We start from the raw sequence: 20323 nt of genomic DNA, 5'->3' as shown, positions 1-20323 counted from the left end.
CTGTCTGCAACCTAATTTCCTATAACTCAGCCCAGTGTTCTTCTCCCTTGGTGCAATAGTTTATCATCTTTATTCTTGAGTCTTAACCTTTGGTTTTATTGTCCCCATCCCTAAGGCACTTCCCTCCTCTTTTATTTTATGATCTAGCTTATCTCCCACAGAAGTATCCATTTATCCTTTATGAATCCTTTATGAATCTATGCCTTTCCCACAGTCCTATAATACTAACTGCCACTAACACTGAGCACCACATTTGATAGATCAGATAGATGATAGATAGTTAGATAGATAGATAGATAGATGTAAATATCCACATCATATATATATATTATATACATAACATATATATAACTTTATGTCATTTTACTTATGATGTGATTATCTTTTTTCCCAAAAGATAACCTAAACTGCCTGAAAGCAAAGATGATGACTTACGTTTCTCTATATCCCACAAAGACACTAGTGTATCATGCTTTCTACCCGAGTTTCTCTGGAATGATTAAATATACAACATCTTGGAATAGAAACAGACTTTATATGTCTCTTCCTAGCAATTTTTTGACCCTCATTCTATAGTGAGACTCTTTTTCCTTATACTTCTTTAAGCTCTTATTCCTAAGGTGAAACGTTTTATAAGAAGATATGGTTAAAATTTAAAGGAATTGTGTCTAAAGGAAAATTAGAGCTCTCCAATAATAGGCACACATGTTGCCTCGGTACAGCTTGAACTCTTAAACATTCTGCAGCTTTATTGTTCTGGTTTAACACTAAGAACACTTAACAGTTCATCCATAATGTGTTGGTTTCTGGAGAACAGAATTCTAATTTATCACATCAGAATTGGATTGCAGAAGCTTATGTTCTTCGTTGGTTACTAATACATGTTTTTTGTCCACTCTTGCTCATTAGAAAAACAGTTTGGGGTTATTCATAGAAAGAACGGATAGTTCTAGAGATAAATAGGATCAGGGGGAAATGCCGTATCCCATTTTATACAAAGCTAAGAAACTGAAAGGGACATTAATTTCTCTAAAGGGCGTCCCTGCCTACATAGTTGAACACTTCCTTCTACACCCTTAATCAATTTCTATTCCGACTGCCTTCATCCTGAGCTTCAATCTCACGGGAAAATCTAGGAGGCCCTGTCAGGACGGAGCCTGTGCACACTCGGTGTTAGCCAGGAATGAACGGGCTCAGCACTTCCGGACCCAAACCCCCTCATGTGACTGCAGGCCTGGAGCCAACTTTCCCTGAAGTTAGCTAGAATTCGAATGCCTTAAAAGGGAAAGGTAGGATGAAAATAATTAAGCCCAATTTCCTTTCCCTTTTAAATTTTTTATACTGTCTCTTTCTTTGTGTTCATTGTGTTGAATTGGTTTCTTTGTTCTGTTCGTTTCAATCAACTTGTTAAGCAGACTTGTTCTTCAACTTCACTAACAGAGTGGGCTTTCTCTACACCTTGTTTTATTTTTTCTAAAAGGACCTCTCTAGTGCAGGCCAGGCTTACTAAAATTCATCATTGTTTAACATAAGGAAGCAGACTCAGAGATTTAACTAACTTTCCGTCAAATTGTTCAGGTCTTGACTTACACGTGCCGCTCAAGTTGCTTCTGATATGAAAACTGCCGTTGACTGAGAGATACAAGAAGGAAAGTAAAGGATGGCATGCAAAATGTAAGAAAGACCCTGCAAGACTTTACACAAATCAGGGGACAAGAATGTGGAGAAGAGGGGGTTAAAACAGATGTCTAATGCTAACTAATATACTAATGATAATATCTTAAAGAAATGCAGTCCATAGATGTTTAAAACGCTTTAAATAGAAATGTGTAGGCATATTCAGAAGTACGCAGAATAGCATAATCTGTCCCCTGCACTCACCACCTAGCCTCAATAATTGGCAACACATGACCAACTTGTTTCTTCTCTATGGCACCCTTTTCCCACTAACACTGGATTATTTTTAAACAAATGCAAGGCGTGAACATTTCCTAATGTGCCAAAACTAATATTGTAAAATTAAAAAAGTCTTTTTAAAATAAAATATTAGATTTTTAATGAGATCAGCTCTGATACTGTAAAAGAATAAGAAGCCAGGTAAGGTTTTATTTTAATCAACTGTATTGAGGTGTAATGTATGTACAATAATAAGCATCCATTTTAAGTGTGTATTTGGATGAGCTTAAACAAATGCGTCTACCATGTTATTACCACTGAATCAAGTCATGGTACACTTCTGTCACCACACATAGTTCCTTTATACCCAGTTTTTGTCAGTTGACACAAACTCTACCCCCACCTCAAGCCCCAGGCAATCACTGTTCTACTTTCTGGCCCATAGATTCGATTTCTGTTTTCTAGAGTTTTATGATAATGGAATCCTACAATGTGTATTTTTTGTCTGTCTTCTTTTGCTCAACATAATTTTTTTTTTTTGAGGAAGATTAGCCCTGAGCTAACATCTGCCGCCAATCCTCCTCTTTTTGCTAAAGAAGACTGGCCCTGAGCTAACATCTGTGCCCATCTTCCTCTACTTTGTGTATGGGACCCCTGCCACAGCATGACTTGATAAGTGGTCCATGTCCGCACCCGGGATCTGAACCGGCGAACCCCAGGCCATCGAAGGGGAAGGTGCCAGCTTAACTGCTGCGTCACCGGGCCGGCCCCTCAACATAATATTTTTGAGATTTATACATGGTATTGTGAATATCAGTATTTCATCCCTTTTTATTGCCTTTTTTTTTATTCCATTGTGTAACAGTATCAAGATTTGCTTCTCTATTCCATCTGATGGACTTTTTTTCCAGTTTGGGGCAATTATGAATGAAATTGCTATGAATATTTATGTGCAAGTTTCTGTATAGACATATATTTTTATCTCTCTTGGTAAATAACTAGGACTATAATCACTGTTATCTATTAAGCATTTGTTTAACTATATAATAATCTGCAAAACTGTTTTCCAAAGTGGTTGTACCATTTTACATTCCCACCAGTAGTATATGAAAGTTAGAGTTTCTTCACATCCTTGACAAAATTAATATAGTCAATCATTTTAATGTTAGATATTCTTACGGGTACATGATGGTTTTAATTTGCATTTTCCTAATAATTAATGTTGTTGAGCATCTTTTTCATAGTGTTACTGGACTCCTCAAACTCTGATCACTGCTTCTTCAATTTAGTGAGGCAAACAAGCTCTGCTTGGGCTCCCCTACCTTTGCCTCTTTCCAGAAATCTCTTCCAACGACCCCAGATGTAGGTTACTCTTCTCTTACTGATTTTGCAGTAGTGCACTACCTGTTGTCCAATTCCTGAAAACAGTTATTTCATTTATTTTGTATAGTTTTCTAGGTTGTTTTCTTTTTGGAGGCGCTATGTCAGGATGTAGGTTACATTCCATCCTTGTCACTCTGTCATGGCTATAAGTGGAAATCCAGGTTAGTTTTTGAGAAAGAATTTTCTAGATTTTTTAAATTTATCAAGGATAGAGCCCAGAAAACTCAAGATCATATTGTATGGAAAAAAAGCCTTTTGACTTATTACATCTAGGCTCACTCTCTGATAGTAAGAGAATATGACACCAAGAAGAAAAAGAAAAACATGCCCCCTTGCTGAGTCTGAGGAATTCTGCAAAACAAGAATGACAGTGGAAGGGAGGAAAGTGAAGCAGTCTGATGTGTGCCTCCCAACGTTCTCTCTTGGAGTTTTAGCTCCGAGAATGAGAGATGTGTTAGTGAAAATTATGTGTGTACCAAAACAGGGAGCTATCTCACATGCAGGCCTCTACCAACATTGTAGTGAACTCAGCAGTTCAGCCTTGTCAGTCAGAGGGAAGCCTGGGACTTAGGATCTGGTATAACATAGATAGGACCTGAGATAGCTGGAGAACTTGTCACTGGGGCTGGAGTGCCATCTTACGGGTGAAGGTGCATCTGACCTGAGGCCTACAGCACTCCAGGGCTGAATGTGCATCACAGCCAGACCTCAGAAAAGCTACATTGTGAGCAGGAGGCCAGATGAGGTTGAGTGAGACAGAGATGTCTACCCAACTTTAATAGGTCAAGAAAAAGCAGACAGCATGCTTGCCGGTGGCCAACTTAACTCTAAGTGTCAGCAGGGCTAGGAGCACCCAGATGGTTAAGGAGCCCTGTCCCACAGGTCAGAGGACATAGACGAGTCATGTCTGGAGACACAGACTCTTTCTTCTATTCCTGAGTTTATTGAAACCACACTTCTTTCTACTATGCACACACACATATATATATATTTTTGGAAAGAAACAGTAGGAAAGGAAGGCCAAACGGAGAGGTTAACTTGTCCAAAAGAGATTGAACAGTACCTGAATTGCCTTTAATTTGGGGGTTTCTTTTTAACCACAAATGCATAAGCACAATGCAGAGGGAGGGGCAGGGGATATGGTTTGTGAATTTCTAATAATTTATGAGATTTGTGAACTTCATAAATTCCTTTGCTTTCCAAGAACTGTTGACCCACGAGATGGCAATGTAGTTTCTCCACCTTCATCTCACTTCCAGAAGACAGCAGATACTTTGGAGCAGTCAATGCTAGGAATTTCCTAAGACCAGGAATGAGACCAGACTAGAGAGAGATGAATAGGATGCTACATGAGACAGATGGGGAACACTTACTACCTCACTCTTATTCTTACGTGAGATAGAAGCAAGCAGCCAAAAATTAGCTTTTGTGTCTTCAAATGCACCTTCTCCTTGCTCAGCCAAAGACAAATGTCTTCCCAGAGATGGAGGAGACCCCGCTGGGGATATGGGTGTTATCTTAAAGCAGAAAATGAAAGAGTGGGAGAATTCTGCAGCTCAGCCATTTTCTTTAGTTTTTTTTCCCCTAGAAAATAGGATCGAAGGACTGTGAGAAGGTGAAAGCTATGGTACAGAATAGAAAAGACTGTTGATCGCAGATTCATTTATAATCATATGCAATAGCAATTATGTCAACAAATCTTCCTGTCATTGTAATCTTATCTTACTTTTTCTTAGACTATTATTATAAGAAATTGATCTTCCTCATCCTGTTAAAATATATGTATTTTATCCGGGCATCATACTAAGTATATCTCCTTTCTCCTTCTTCCACTATCAAATAGTTAACGATGTAACAAAATAGCATTGCATATACTGGAAACCATCTAACCATATAAACACACACTGCAAATATATCATGTTTGTGAGTCTATATTTTTATGCAATGGATATTTTAAATGAATACAATTTTAAATTATATTGTGAGAAAGGGATTAACATTTTTTAAAAATGTATTCATAATTACTCTACCCTGGCACAACTATTTTCTTCTTTATGATCATCTGGCTAGTATTTATTCACATATAAGTTTTGTACCTACTTATAATCAGCATGTACAGTTTTATACACGGCTTTCTTTATCATTCTTTGTATTGCAACTTATTTACTACCTAACTAGCTACTTAATATACTATGGTGATAGTATACCAGCATTTTCTTAGCTATCCCCTGTTGCATACACAAATAATTTCTATTATTCACTATTTGTGATTAAAGCTACAATGAACATTTTCCTAAAAATACCATTTTCTAATTTGGAACTATTTCCTTGGGATAAGTTGTGAATGGGATTACTACGTCCAAAGAGATAACTGTATTAAAGGACTTTTAATCTAGGTATTGGTCAGATTGGTGATTCAATGGGCTGTACATATCTACAGTACCACCAAAAATATTGTATCAATTGTTTTTCCAGTAGTCTCATCTGAATTTATATTTTTATTATTTATAATTGTAGTTAATGCAATCTATGCCATTTTTGGGGGTTTAATTTGGATTTATTTGATCGCCATTGAGATTTTTAAAATTTACATATTGCTTACTGTTTGAGAATTAGTGTGGCTTAATTACGGACATCACTTAAGTATCAGACAAGCGTGGGTTCAAATCCCAACTCAGGTCACTTCTTGTTGTGTATTAAATGAATTAGCCTCTGGGGGTAAAAAAAAACAATTTCCTCATTTGTAAACTAGTGACAATGATATCTGCTCCACAATGTTGTTGAAATGATTAGGCAAGTTAATCAACGCCTTGGGTGTCAGTGGCACACAGAAATTGTCACTTCTTTTCCTCTCTGCCTCTGCGCCTCTCATCTCATTTACCAACCCTCCTCCCACCCCTGACTTCTTCTTGCACAGATTGTTCATTCAAGTTCTTTTGGTACAAAGTTTCGTACAACCTGCTTTCTCATTCCAGGGTTTACATCCATAGGAGCTAGTTGTCAAAGTTCTCTAGAGAACCAATCTCTATCTTGCCAGTAAGTGCTGAATTATATTGCAAATGGCTGAGGTCGGATCTGTTGGACCTCATTAATTACCTAAGTGTTTGCACAAACAAATGGGAAATATACTCAAAATAAATATCTCCATAAATTGCTCATTTTAGAATTCTGTGTATAGTCCAATTTCCCCTTTAAATGTCTTATCCAAGTTTTCTTCCATTAGGTTTGTCAGAGATATTTTGATTTGTTTATTTGCTTCTCTGTTTTGGTTTCAGGTAACAGTTTAGCTTAATCTTCTGTCGCATCCTACCCAAGAACAAGCTTACTTCTGTGGTGACAAGTGTAGTTTGTCAAGCAATTGTAAGACAACTGCTAGAAGCTGCACATCTGGGTGATACTGTCATTTGAATTTTGTCTGTCTTTCATCTGGTGTCTGTTTTCTAGGCATTATTGCTCCTCTGTTCCCTGGAATTGGTTTCTATCTTGAGAGCCTTTGTAGCAAGAGCTGCCTTTTTAAGCAATCACTTTTCTTTAAAGCCAAAATAATTCCTAGTGTGTTATAAGCTATCGGAAAGCCTGTAACAAGCATAAACTTTCTCAACTGAAAAAGCATTGAAAACATAAATTTATATCCTCCTTCATGAGGGCAAGGCGGTTTGGGGGCTATGGAAAGATTTTCCAGTCTCTCGCCCTCCTGATGAGAAATTAACATAGTCTAAGCAGTTTCACTTCAGGAGTTTAAAAGAGAAAAAGAGGGCGGAGGGAGAAGAGAAAAGGAAAGAATCCTCTGCAGTCTTTCCAGCCTCAGCAACTATGCTTCTCATCTTCTGGAGAATGCCACAGCCTCCTTTAGATTTTTTATTTCTTACATAAGCCTTCTCTTTATGTGTCATAGACAAGGTTTCTTCATTTTGCTAAACCTGCTTTTCCCCCATCTCCGTGCCCACTCTCCCCATTTTTACATGTTACAGTTGGGTGCTGGCCTCCTTTTCTATCTGAATAAACACAGCAATTCTAACTTCTTACCTACAGCAAAGCCCTTCATCCACACAGTACCCCAGCAAAGTTATTAAAGTACTGATGATTTCAGAGGTGAAAACCACCAGGCCTGAGAGAGGCTCTTATGTAACAGTTAAGTCTACAGAGGGAATTTGAGGCTCACAACTGGATTTAAACAGAATGAACACTTTTTCCCTTGTTGCTGGACAGTGCACAGTAGCCAGCCACGTCTGCAATGTGGCTGTACAGAAAGGTCTATTATGGGAAGTACCAAAACTCACAAGGTAAAACAATGTGGACTTAATCAACCTTGTGTTTCTACCCCGTGCTTGCATTCCTGAAGTTGGAAACAGGAAGGTGATAGCGGCAACAGTCCAGCTGTGCCCAGAGCCCACTATGCAGCACACAGCAAGAAAGCACTTCTCGTGAAGTAGGATGGTGACTGTAATGGCCACAACACATTCATCAATCTGCCACATGCATTTCTTCCTGAATCCCACCATCGCAACTTCGTCTGCAGCAAAGGGAAGACTGGCCCCCCACTTTAACCTCTAGTCTACATGAATCACTTTATGGTTTTGGGCAAGCCCCTCAACCACAGTTTCTCCAGACACACGGTAGCGCTAAGGTTACCCTGTCCCACCTTGCAGAGAGATGGTAAAGCCAGAATGAGATAATGTGTGTACATGATTTTGGAAACAGTTTCAAATTCTTTACAGTTATTGGGGTAAGAGCTTTTGCTTGTACTGTTAGGCTGATTTACAGTCATTTAAATCTGTAACAGGATGTTTTGCCATTTTGTTTGTGTATGTTCTATTTCCTCAAACTATTGTAGGCCCGTTAAGATGGCTTTCAGAACATATCAATCTCCCTCACAGCTTCCTGCATTTGAACATGCTGCTTGACTATCCCTCCCCTCTCTCCCCACCCTCATCTCCTTTTTCTGCCTTTCACTCTCCTACTCAGCATTCAAGACTCATCTTAACGACCTTCTGCTTGGTGACACCACCTCTGTACCCTCTCTGCATTGTGGATGGGCAGTTACTTACTTCTCAGCTTCCTGCACTGGGATGTTCTGCATCCAGTGTGGCCTTTCCCAGTTGACTGGCCTTGGGTTTTTTGAGGGAACTACCAAGTCCTATTCATTTTTTCAACCCAATACTTGGTTCACGTTATTTTCTCATTAATTAGTGATCAAAATTATGAGTGAATGTCAAATACTTGTTGCCATGAAACAAGAAATGTGTTAGTAAGATGAGTGATTCTTTGCTTACTTGCTATAAAACTTGCGAGGGAAACTCAACACTTAGCTTTCTATATGTAATATAAATATATATGGACTGAAGATGCGACATGTGTGTGGAGAGGTAGGTTACACAGACTACTTGTTTCCCCAGTAAATGCTGTGGATCCCTCATTCAGCAGGATGCTAATAGGTGTTATAGAATAAAAAGATTTCTTGATAAACAACATTTGGAGAATGCTGTGATAAATCTCCATTTATGAAATCTATCAGTTAATTAAAATGCCCTCTCACAATTTAGTGATCCCAGTATCCTACTTCATCTTTTATCTTGTTTTAGATATATTTATCTCTTCTTTATTTGTTTGATTTTTAGCTTTCATGGTAACATGGCACCTGGTTTCTTCCTACAAGAGAAGTTCAGCACACAGCACAGTCCTTGATACGTTGGGTTGGTTTGATAATCCTACCTGGAATAGGTAGGTAAAATTTCCCTTGTCTGCTTACCCATTCTTTTGAATCATATGTATGGATGCGTATCCGTTCCTGTTGTTCTTGTTCTTTACTGAGGATGGAATTTATTCTGAGGAGTAAAATTCACATGTCAGAAATGACCTTTGTCTTTTCTACCTAGAAGTATGTATTTATAGTATGACATATGAGACTCAAAGACCTCTTCATTTTCTTTGTTACGTGATAAATATAAATTAAAAATACATTCATTCCAGGAGAGAGAGGAAATTCTATGGTTCTTAAAATAAGAACTGTCTACAACTTTGTGGAAATCAAGTGTATGAAATATGATTAATCCCCTTGTATGTTTCTAAGTATAATATCTGTAGTTCAAAATTCTAACACAAAGATATAAACTCCCTTTTTTCCCCCTAAAATTAGTCTAGGCTTAGACAAAATTGAGTGCTAAATTATGAGCTAACAGACCCTACATGTGAATTAATTAATGATCCCTTGCTCTCTAAGGTTTTGTCACATTTACTCCATTGGTGTATCATGACATAAATGTGACATAAACAGAAAATAACAGTATTTAACAGTTTTGCTGATTAATGAATTCTCTAGAAGGGGATATGCTGAAATTAGATTTTTATAAGATATAAGCTTTGTAGCTCTTGATTCGATCCGGTTCAGACTACTTGGATGAGTAGTGTGTATGTGTGTGTGTGTGTGTCTGTGTGGTATGTTATCACTAAGGAATACTTTATTACAAGATTCGTTACTTTCTTGTATTCAACTTTTAAAATATTATTAGGAATATAATAGGCTTGTTGAAATGCTACTTACATATTTAGAAAAATGTCCCATCTATATAAATTATTTTCAAAAGTAAGACTCTATAACAACTCCTCTACCCCACCTCCCACAAAAAAAAAAAAGTCTGCTGAAAAGCACGTTTGAGAAGTAGCACAGACTTGGGACTTAATCAGATATGAGACCTAGCTTTACTACTTAACCTGTGACCTTGGGAAAAATTTTTATGCTTCCTTAGAGAAAGTGTTATTACTTAATTTAGAAGGAAAGAAGGAAAGGGGGGATGGAGGGAAGGAGGGAGAGTGGGAAGAAAGGAGGGAGAAAAATGATCATTTCATGATTGCAATGAGCCAGATACACTAGGCAGAAGTTGCACTAGTCACCTACATGTTAGATCTATCTTACTTTGTCTATTTTGTATGGGTTTTTTTGTCGACACAAAATTGAAATGCATGTGTTAGAAAAATTTCCAAATCAAAAAATCAGGTGAGTTCACATAAAAATCTGGCTACCCAGTCTTCTCTTTCTCTATAAATGGCCCTACAATAAAACTAGTTGCTCATGCCAGAAATCTAGTTGTCATACAAGATATGTCCCTCTTCTTAACCGCTCCACAACTAACCCATCAAGTTCTCCAAAGCCTAGCTCGGACCCAGTGGTTCTGAACTCTCACTGTGAAAAGATACTGGTGCTCAGGCTGCACCCAGAAAATTAAATCAAAACCTCTGAGCGTGGACCTGAAAGCTCTTCCAATGGTTCTAATGTCAACCAGGGTTTAGAACCAGTGCAGTAATAACTTCATCAGTTTCTGTGTCACATGTCATCCCCCTTGTCCAAATCACATTCATCACTTCCTTGGCTCAGCAGTCTTCCACTGTAGTCCCTCTATCATCTTATTGCGATTCTTGTTCCCATGCAAACCAATCTCCACCCAACAGCCAGAGTAATTGTTTATAAATAGAAAAACATCTGGTCAATGTCTGCTTAAACCTCCTCAATAATAATAACAATAATGATAATAACTGATAATGATCATTTGTACGTTGTTTGAATAAAGAATCTGAGTTCAGGCTTTGTTGAAGGACCAAGACATTGAGGCAAGAAGTTTCAGGAGAAAATGGGAGAAAGAGCATAAAAGGTGTAACTGAAGATATCAAGGCAATTTTATCCTATTTCCACATCGGGCCCATTGCCTAACCTGTCAATACCTTCTGCTTGTCTGCTCCTCCAGGCCGTGAACCATAGGCCAAAAGTACTACTGACCTCTCCTCCAAATTGTCACCCAGTCAGTGTCCTGATCTCACATTACTGTCAGGAGCAAAGGGATTTTATAATTTGGCAGTGACGTTATTATGAGATTAATTTTATGGCACAGCTAGCAAAGTTTATTAAATGTCATTTATTCATAGTTGCATGGTTCATCCACAAAATAAGTTGATATTGGTAAGTATTCAAGCAGAATAACAGAATCAGAGATGTGTGTTTTTGGGGTGAGGGTATAGCTGGGATCTCTTCTCCTGCTGCTCAGACATACAGACCTTCCTTTCCACCAGTGAATAATGTAAATCCAGTTATTTATTTGAGCTGCAGTGGGGACATTTTTTTCTCATAATGACTGTATATTGACTATATAAACTGTTGTTTTAGCTGCTAAAATCTCTCCTTTACACCCCAACCATCCCATAACCAGATGTGGCACTTCCCATTGGAAGGGAAGAGGATAAGATGTCATCAAAAAGTTTTCATCAATAGAGATACCCTTGAGATATAGTGATATTATTTCAATCAGAGTTTAAAAGAAATAAGTGCAAACTGCATTGAAGCTGAGTGGAAACTTGGGTCCACATCAGCACCACTTGTGTACGGCGTAATCAGCTTTTATTTCATACTGGTGACAGTTTTTGTCTTCAGTATAAAACCATCTTCACCATTTACGTTATAAAAATTTCAAGGAGCTGTCTTAAGAACATCACAGCAATGTGCATATGACATTCAGGTAATGGAGACCAATAAAGATGTTATAAACTCAGATAAGCATTACATTAACGTCTGAGGCATAGCTGTCTTCTTTACCCTAAATTACTTTCATCAATGAAGCTAAAATGTGTTGTGGGACCTAATTTGCCCAAATAATATGCCTGCACAGAGCTATCCTACATTAAGAAAAGCAGTTGATATTTTAAGCCTTCTCCTAAATATTTATTTTGGGGAAAAATGGAGAACAAAATACACAGAGAGAAGTACAGACACACACACACTGAGCATCCCTGGAGACACAGTACAAGATATGCCTATTAATAAGATGCCTGCGTGTTTCCTTTGGGGATCAAGATGGACTGGCCTTATGTACAATTCTTCTCTGTGGCGAATAGAGCTGTAATAAGGCCACAGATTCTTTTCATGCCATTTTAGGAATTTCTTTGAAGGATTCAGGCAGTGAGGCGCTTATGTTTTAGAGTTCTACATTAGTACAGGCAAAGCTTTTCAAATAATATAAAGCCTGCTTTCTAAACTCTTTATATCCCTGACTGTCTGGGATCTGGACAGAGGAAGATTAAAATCTCAATAAAATCCACCATATTGCTGCCACATAAGATTAATAGTATCTGAAGTGAATCGTGGGTTAAGTGTACTTCTCTTTGCATTTTCTACTACTTTTTTCATTTGCTATTAACTCCTTTTAATCAGAGAGGTTCCCTAAAACTGACATATCATTGGTTAAGATTCATTTTAAAAATCTAATATAAAAGATAAATGTATCCCACATTTATTATAGGGCAGACACATATGGATTCTTGGTAATACTGAGTTGTTGTGAAGACATGTATTATGTTATATTAATATGTCAAATGGCTCCAAAAATATACATGCTTGTTATAGATATTTACTATTTTTTCAAACTTTTTATTTCTGTCATTCTTCTGGCACCTTGTGTTGACTTTTCAGAGTGGATATTTTGGAACAAAAGATATATTCTTCCAGGATCCTCCTTGCTTGGACTATATTAGGCTTTAGTAAATATTTGTGGAATGAGTGAATGAATAATTCAACTGCATTTTAATTTTAGACACAACCTGATGAAATTATACCAAAGCTAGGAACTGACTAAGCCAATGAGCTAGATACATAAAATAATGAGCAATAAAAATGATAATTCATCAGATCAGAGACTATATCTGGTATGCTCTGCTGAAGCAGAAGGATGAGCATCATTTTTAAAGGATTTGGACAAAGTCAAAGAGCCAGCAAAGCTAATATTTTGGTTAGCAGCTCATCCTGATTTTATTAAAGCATGGCTGTTTACTTCTCTCTTCTCCTTCACCAACATTTTCATCCTTAAAATTTTTTTTTCTTCATTTTAAGGAGATGTTCTAGTCTAAAGATCTTGATTGAAGTGCCTTATCTTTAAAAACTTTGCTCGAGTCATGTAGAGAAACATTAACAGGTAAAATACTGCAGTGTTGCTGTAAGTGTTAGTCTGATAAAGAAACAGCTGCACTTGAGAATAATTGAATAGCATCTAATGTTGTCCAATCCGGTAATATGTTTCCCAAGTAAACTCTCTGGGAAGTGCATGAATCGTTCCCATGCCTCCATCTGCTTATCTGTTAAATCTCTGACTTTTCTTGGCAAAGCTCAAACCCAATTAAAGACAATTAAAGATGATATGCTTTACATTGCTTTACTTTTTCATTTTAGAAAAAGGGTATATGGTCCAAATGGATGCAATGGTCTTATCAGTAGTAATATAAGTCCCTTATACATAAAATTCTTTTTCTCAGCGGTTGTGAAATTTCACTTTGAAATTAAATTGCATTCATAGTAAGAGCATACTGTGCCTCAGGGAATAAGTAATTTCATATGTTTAGGATCCCTAAGTTATGTTTCCATATTGGAGAAACTTTTAAAACAAACCATTTTTGTTTATCCAAATATTAATAATATGATCACTGATAACTTTGATTACAAGTATTCTGAAATCAGGAACTTCCCCATGTTTAACTTGGCCACGTCAATGTTTGGACATATTTTTCTTGGCATTATTAATTTTTTTATTTAAACATTTTCATCCTTTACTATTGACTTGTTTTTGTTTATGTACCTGTACTCTGCTTTTTTTATAAACAAAAAGTTTTAGGTGAGTTATAACAAGAATAAAGCACAATAATTATAAATTAAATAGAAATGTAGGACAGACAAATGTAAATAAAACTGGGGAATCAAGAGATAAATAAATATCAGTCACAAATAGGGAGACTCTAGGGACTAATAGTTGCTGCTATTAATCCTTGAACTTGACTCTAAGATTCCTGGCAGCTAAAGCAAAATTTAGTTAGGCAATTTTGTTATCTGAAAAAAAAGAATCCTCAAGAAAAGCAATGCTTCGTCTAACATTAAAATATTCCATCTGTAAAAAGAGAAATTACACACCGGATAGGAATGGAAGGATAAAGGGTACTGATGGTGCTATAGGACCATTGGGCTCATATTCAAGGATCACAGACATAGGAATGAGATACAGCCATCCTGAACCATGTGTGTCATCAGCCCCTTTTTGTTTATATTTATATTCATGTTTCAGCTAATGGTTGAAAGAAATCCACTGAAGTCAAGAATTGATGTATTGAATTCCATTATCCTTTTAACCTCAATGGGACTAGAGGTCTTCATTTTGTCTTCTGTTCTCTACTACTGTCAAGATTAAATTTTAAATGATGTTTTATGAAGTTAAGTTGAAGCTATAGTTTCAAAATTGTTGTCTAGGTTCTCATAAAAGTGGAGATAGTTTTGTTATTTCAAATTCTGTAGTTTATTTCATTTGGCATGAAATTATATATTTGCCTAACCCTGTTTTTATTTATTATATTTGCTACTGCTGGATATATGTGTTTTTAATTGAATGGTGGACATTTAGTCCTGTCCAAAACATCCATAAGACATTTGGTTCATAAGATGTTTGATCCACGCCAAAAGGTCCTTGACATTTGGCCCTGTCTAAAACGTCCATGAGCATATTTGGCCCATAACAAATGGTTTTAGACAGGACCAAATATCAAAGACCTTTTGGTGTGGACCCAATGTCTCTATGGATATTTTGGACAGAACCAAATATGACCAGATATCAAAGACCTTTTGGAGTGGACCAAACGTCTGATGGATGTTTTGGACAGGGCCAAATGTCCTGCAAAGTTTTTAATTTTGTTACTCTTTAAGCTTTTGGAAAAATGAACAAGTCTCTGATTTTCTTTGATTGAGACTATTGAACAAAAAGAAGTAAACTGCTACTTATTTTTCTAAATAGCAACATCTCAGAATCATGGCACAAACTTTATATCCTTGTCCTAATCTTGAAATCTACTCCATTTTAAACCCTCCATCAAATTCATTGCAATATGAAAATTTCTGTGATTATTCCTCATAAAAGCACAGAAACAAATGGCACATAGTTTGATCATTTTAAAAAGGGAAAAAAAGAGAAATCACATATTTCACAAGCAGCATTCTATAAGATAAAAGGAATTAGGAATCCCTATGTATGAATTCTGGCCTTAAAAGACTGTAAAGACTGGTTTTCAATGTGGAAAAACTAATAGAGTTAGATCTATAAGAAAAGATGAATCATTAATAAAACAACCCTCTCCTCGTGGTAAATGACCTATATACCTATATTAAAATATAGCTTATTTCCAAATGCTGCATTATAACCTACACAAAGTATTAAAATACTTGTGGCAAATAAAACCAAGTGATGAGTGCCCAAAATCTCACATTTATGTTCTTCTTCCACTAGTTACCGATGACTTTGAGCATATTCTTAACTTCTGGTTGAAATATATTTATTTTCCTGTTCAGAAAAAAAGATGAAAAAATTCAAGAGCCTGTTTCAGAGTTATAAACAAAATGTCATCATGGTGGTACTGAAGCTGTCCTTCTGGGACATTTTTTCGCTAATAAAGACCATTTTAAGCTAAACTATTTGTACACTGCAAAGCAATTAACACAGTTGAGTCTCGCCTTTAGTCTGCTAGACCATTTCACACTTACAAGGCGCTGCTATGGTCCAGTCCCTGTGTGAGTCCTCTAACACGTATTATTACTCAGATTATCTAATTTAATCGCCAAAGCAGCCCTGTGAGATAGGTAATATCATCCTGGCTTTACACAGGACAAAAAAATATTACAGAAAAATTATGTCCTGATTAATTCCCATCTGCTTACTAAGAGGGATAAATCATGATAACCAGAACTTTTCTTTTCTCAATGCAAAACCCTTATCCTCTAAATCAGTGCTTCTCAACCAGGGTGATTTTGCCCCCCCAGGGGACACTGAGCGATGTCTGGAGCCATGTTTGGTTGTCACACTGAGGGGGAAGTGCTATTGGCATCTAATGGGCAGAGGCCAGGGGTGATGCATCCTTCCTGCAGTGCTCAGGACAGCTCCCCCAGCCAGAGCGGGAAGAGTCAAGAGAAAGGATGGCTTTGCAGATGGAGCCAAGTAGAGACAGGTGTGGAAACATGTATGAAAGGGACAGTTTTTCCTTTTAAATACGAAATATGGTGTCTGCCCTCAAACCTGGCCCACTCTTTTTGTGGGAGACAAATGTAGGGGTAGTCCGTCTCCACTTCAGTTTCTACTTCTAATCTGAGTTATACTCAACTGCCTAAAACTTGGCTGTTCCTGCTTTCATTCACACCTATGGACATACCCTTCTCCTGCCCCAGCCTCACTCGCCATCTCACTGGAATTTCTTGTTCTTTTCCCTCTGCCTACCTTCTCTAATTTCACAAAGCATTTAAGCTCTAAGAAATCTCATGATCCACTACTTATTTGGGGCAGGGGTGGCCTCTGTCTTACTCCACAACCACGTTTCAGTTGTACCAATCATGCCACCCCAGCCAGAACTCGGATGGCTTAAAATTCGAAGAAAGGTATTCAACTTCTCTGAGCTTCAATTATTTCATCTGTAGAAATGAAAATAGTAATATTTTCTTCCCAGGATTGTTGTGAGAAATAAATGAGTATCTACTGCAAAGCAAGTTCCTAAATATCATGTTATCTCCTCACTTCCCTTTAAGTGGCATTTTATTGGCTTTCTCAAAAGAAAGAAAGGGCGGTAACCAGTATTTCTCTGTATTCTGGCATGCTCATCTCCAAATAATACAAATAAAAATGATAATAGGATCCTCCTGCTCTTCTTCTCCAATATTCTGGGTCTCTCACAATTCTGTTCTGTCTCTGACTCACCCTCGCTATTATCCTTCTACTGCTGTTGCCTCGTCATCTCAATGGAATGACTCTACTACCCTGTTTAACAGCCTCCTCAATTATCTCTCTGCCACCAGTTTCACCTCACTCCACCCCTTCCGCAGCACTAATTCCAGAATAATCTATATCTTAAAAACTGGACCGCATAATGTTACTCCTCTACCTTAAAAGCTGTTGGCTCTGTAGTGCCTGTAGGCACCTGTCCTACAAACTCACCCTAAATTGCAGAGTTTTTAGGCAAGCTCATAGGAGCCACTCCCTTCCACGAATCCTCATGAGTTCCACCACTCCAGTGTCTTACTATTTCCTGGGAATTATCCAAACACTGTGCTTGCACGTGCTGCTCCTGCCCAGAGTACGCTGAACCCCCTTGCCTACCGAATCTGTGTTCATATTTAAGACTCAGATTAAATCTCACCTGTTCATTGAGGCATTTCCTGGTGCCCAGTACATCTTCTCCCCAGGCAGAGTTAACCTCTCCATGTTCTTTCCCCAGAGACCTACCTTCATAGTTACCCAGTACTTACCACTCTGTTCTGTAACTCACTGATTTCCTTGATCATTTGGCCTTCAGATTGTGAGTTCCTTGAGAACTGGGAACCCCATCACGTTCATTGTAGTATTCCTAATGGCAGTTCAAAGCTGTCACTAAACAAATACTTGATCATTAAATAAATGCTAAGCCATCCATGAATCCCTCTTGATTTATCATTCCCTCGCAGCTAGGGAAATGATGTAATAAATTAATTTGTCTGACATTCTGGAGCATCCAAAAAGATTAGCAGTGAGTTTCATTAACTTGAGCTTTCACCCTTCCACCCTTTTCTAGTTGGAAAAAAGTTCAAATAGAGAAGAATGTAACATACCCACCCCCTAAAACTTTAACACCTTTCATAAGCTGTAGTGTCATTCGATTTCTTTTATAATTATTAACATGAGTACTTGGGAAAAAATTTAAGATATTATAGTGATCGCTCAAGAAAAATAACTACCACTTAAGGTCAGATGTCATCTATTCATTCAACAGATTCGTACTGATTGCCTAATACATGCCAGTTTATGTACTGGAACTTATTATTTTACTAATACTGTATTTTAATAATAATAATTTTTTGAAAATTAATGAGATGTGAGATGTGTCCTCTAATGTCCAAGAATAATTAATTGATTCGTTTTTGCTAAGAAAATATCTATAAGTTTTATATTTGATCTATGGCTTTGAGTTTATTTGTTAATGAACTCCTTTTAATGGAAGCTGATATCACCTGTGTAACCTGGTGCTGGCTTTAGAGATTATTTATCACTGCATTTTATGAGTGGGAATATTCCTGAACAACAACATCATGTAGTACTGTTACAACATGGTCTTTCTGAGTAAATTAGATCATATTCATATTTAGATATACTTTTAAAAGATCAGTTCACTGCATAGTAAAACTCATTCTTTTTAAGTTTCAGACTCTTTAATATTGAGCAAATTTAACAAATTTCTGATTTTCCTATCACAAAATTATTGAAATCTGCCTTTACTAATATAAATGTGACATTTTAATGAGGTACACTCAAGAAATATATGCATTAGAGTTTATAACTATATTCTTACCACCTCAAATATTACTGTTATGAATGCACCATGCCATACTAGGTGTTTCACATTAACACACAAAACTGTCTGCTCTTAAGGTAGTTGCCAGTCTGAAAAAAATTAAGCAGTTTTGATACCTTCTTTTACTTTTTCTTTTAATATAAATATTACAGTGACTTTTATCGATCTATTTTCAGAAGGGATTAATATAAATATATTCTTGCGTAGCTAATAGTGCATATAATTAGTGTATAATTTTGTATGTACACATATATGTATATTTCCCATTAATTTAGAAGCATTATTCTGGTTTTTCCCCCAAATATTTTACCGTACTGATTTTCAACAAAGATTTCATGGCTATTTTTTAACTTTATCCAAACTGCGTCATCAGTACAATATTTAATGTTTCTATAGATGCTGTGTATTTTAGTGCTAAGATTATTCAAGTCCGCTAAGCACCTTGTGCATATTTATTTGTATGCATGCTCATCTTCCTTTAAGACTAACAGTATTGTATGTTGATGTATCTATGTTTTAAAAAAGTACTTCCACATAGGAAGTAGTCTGGTGTTGTGGTTATGGGCATAAGCTTTGTACCCAGCATGTCTGGGTTCAAGAAGTCCTGAATTAACACCTACAAATTGTGTCCCCCTGTTTCTTGGTTTACTTTAGCTTCTGCTTTCCTATTCTGCCAATATGGGTAATCAGGCCCACTTTAAGGACAGACTGCCTGCCTGGGCATGGTAAGAGTTCAGAGAATGGTGATTTTAATTTAGACCTCACAGAGGCTCTTAATAGTTCAATTTTATATTAAATGAAGGGAGAGAGGGAAAAAGTGATGTGCATGGAGATTGTGAAGTGTCTGCCTCCAAGTCACACAGTTTGGAGAGCCAGAATGAGGGCTTCCCTCTCCTCAGGGCAACACTGCCTCCAGCCCCTGAACTCCTGAGGGGCCTGATTGACCTTTGCGTGCTCTATCTTCTGAAACACAGTAAGCTCTCCAGAAACATTGGGCATTAATGCATTTAAAGAAAATTTTGACAATTTAGCCATCTTAAGAATTCCTCTGGAGAATTAAAGTTGTACATGTGCACATTGAGAGTCCCTGAGTCGCACTAGTATAGCAGAAGATCGTCTTTTTGCTGAGCCTGTGTTGCTCTCACATCCCAAGGGCAAGAATCCTGTATTACTTCTTTTCACCTTCCCATGACTTAAGAGAATGCCTGGTGTAGACAGTCAATACATGTTTGTTTAATAACTGAGTAAGTAAATGGATGAACTTGAATAACTGAGATTCAAGTTTTAATAAAAACATTTTTAAGTTTTTAAAAATATTTTATGATTATAATTTTTCCACTAACATTTTAGAAAGAATATATGCCTCTGAACAGGTTTTTATCCTAAAGTCTAAATGTATTCTTCTTTTCTACATTTAGTCTAAAATTCTACACTTACCTTAATTCTTCCCTCAGTGTTTTCTTTTATTTTTCTTGTTTACAAACAACTAGACTTTGTTTTCTCAATATTTTTAAAATATTAATCCTTTTATTAAGACTCTCTTATTGAAATAATATAAAACTTTGTTGTATGTACTAAATTAATAGAAAGTCAAGATTTGTAGTTTTTTGTTTGTTTTGTTTTATACACAGTATATAACTCAAATTCAGGGAAAATATTGATA

At 36.8% G+C, this 20323-nt stretch overlaps 1 protein-coding gene across 8 annotated transcripts in view; it reads left to right on the top strand.

Annotated features, from left to right (window-relative positions):
- Positions 1-20323, top strand: part of CHRM3 (cholinergic receptor muscarinic 3) — a 455156-nt gene that overhangs the window by 241097 nt on the left and 193736 nt on the right. For 5 of the 8 annotated variants that reach the window (XM_044758496.2, XM_070492143.1, XM_044758503.2 and 2 more), the window contains one exon: positions 8898-9000. The exons of 2 other annotated variants lie outside the window; for them this stretch is intronic. In XM_044758496.2, the coding sequence (XP_044614431.1) occupies positions 8903-9000 (98 nt within the window). In that variant the 5' untranslated portion in view covers positions 8898-8902. Of the gene's footprint in view, positions 1-1578; positions 1675-8897; positions 9001-20323 lie in introns of all 8 variants that reach the window. One more of the 8 variants, XM_070492129.1, reaches the window with a different exon arrangement.

This window comes from Equus asinus, chromosome 2 (genome assembly GCF_041296235.1).
Source record: "Equus asinus isolate D_3611 breed Donkey chromosome 2, EquAss-T2T_v2, whole genome shotgun sequence".
Classification (NCBI taxonomy): Eukaryota; Metazoa; Chordata; class Mammalia; order Perissodactyla; family Equidae; genus Equus; species Equus asinus.
This window is presented reverse-complemented; position numbering and strand designations above follow the sequence as displayed.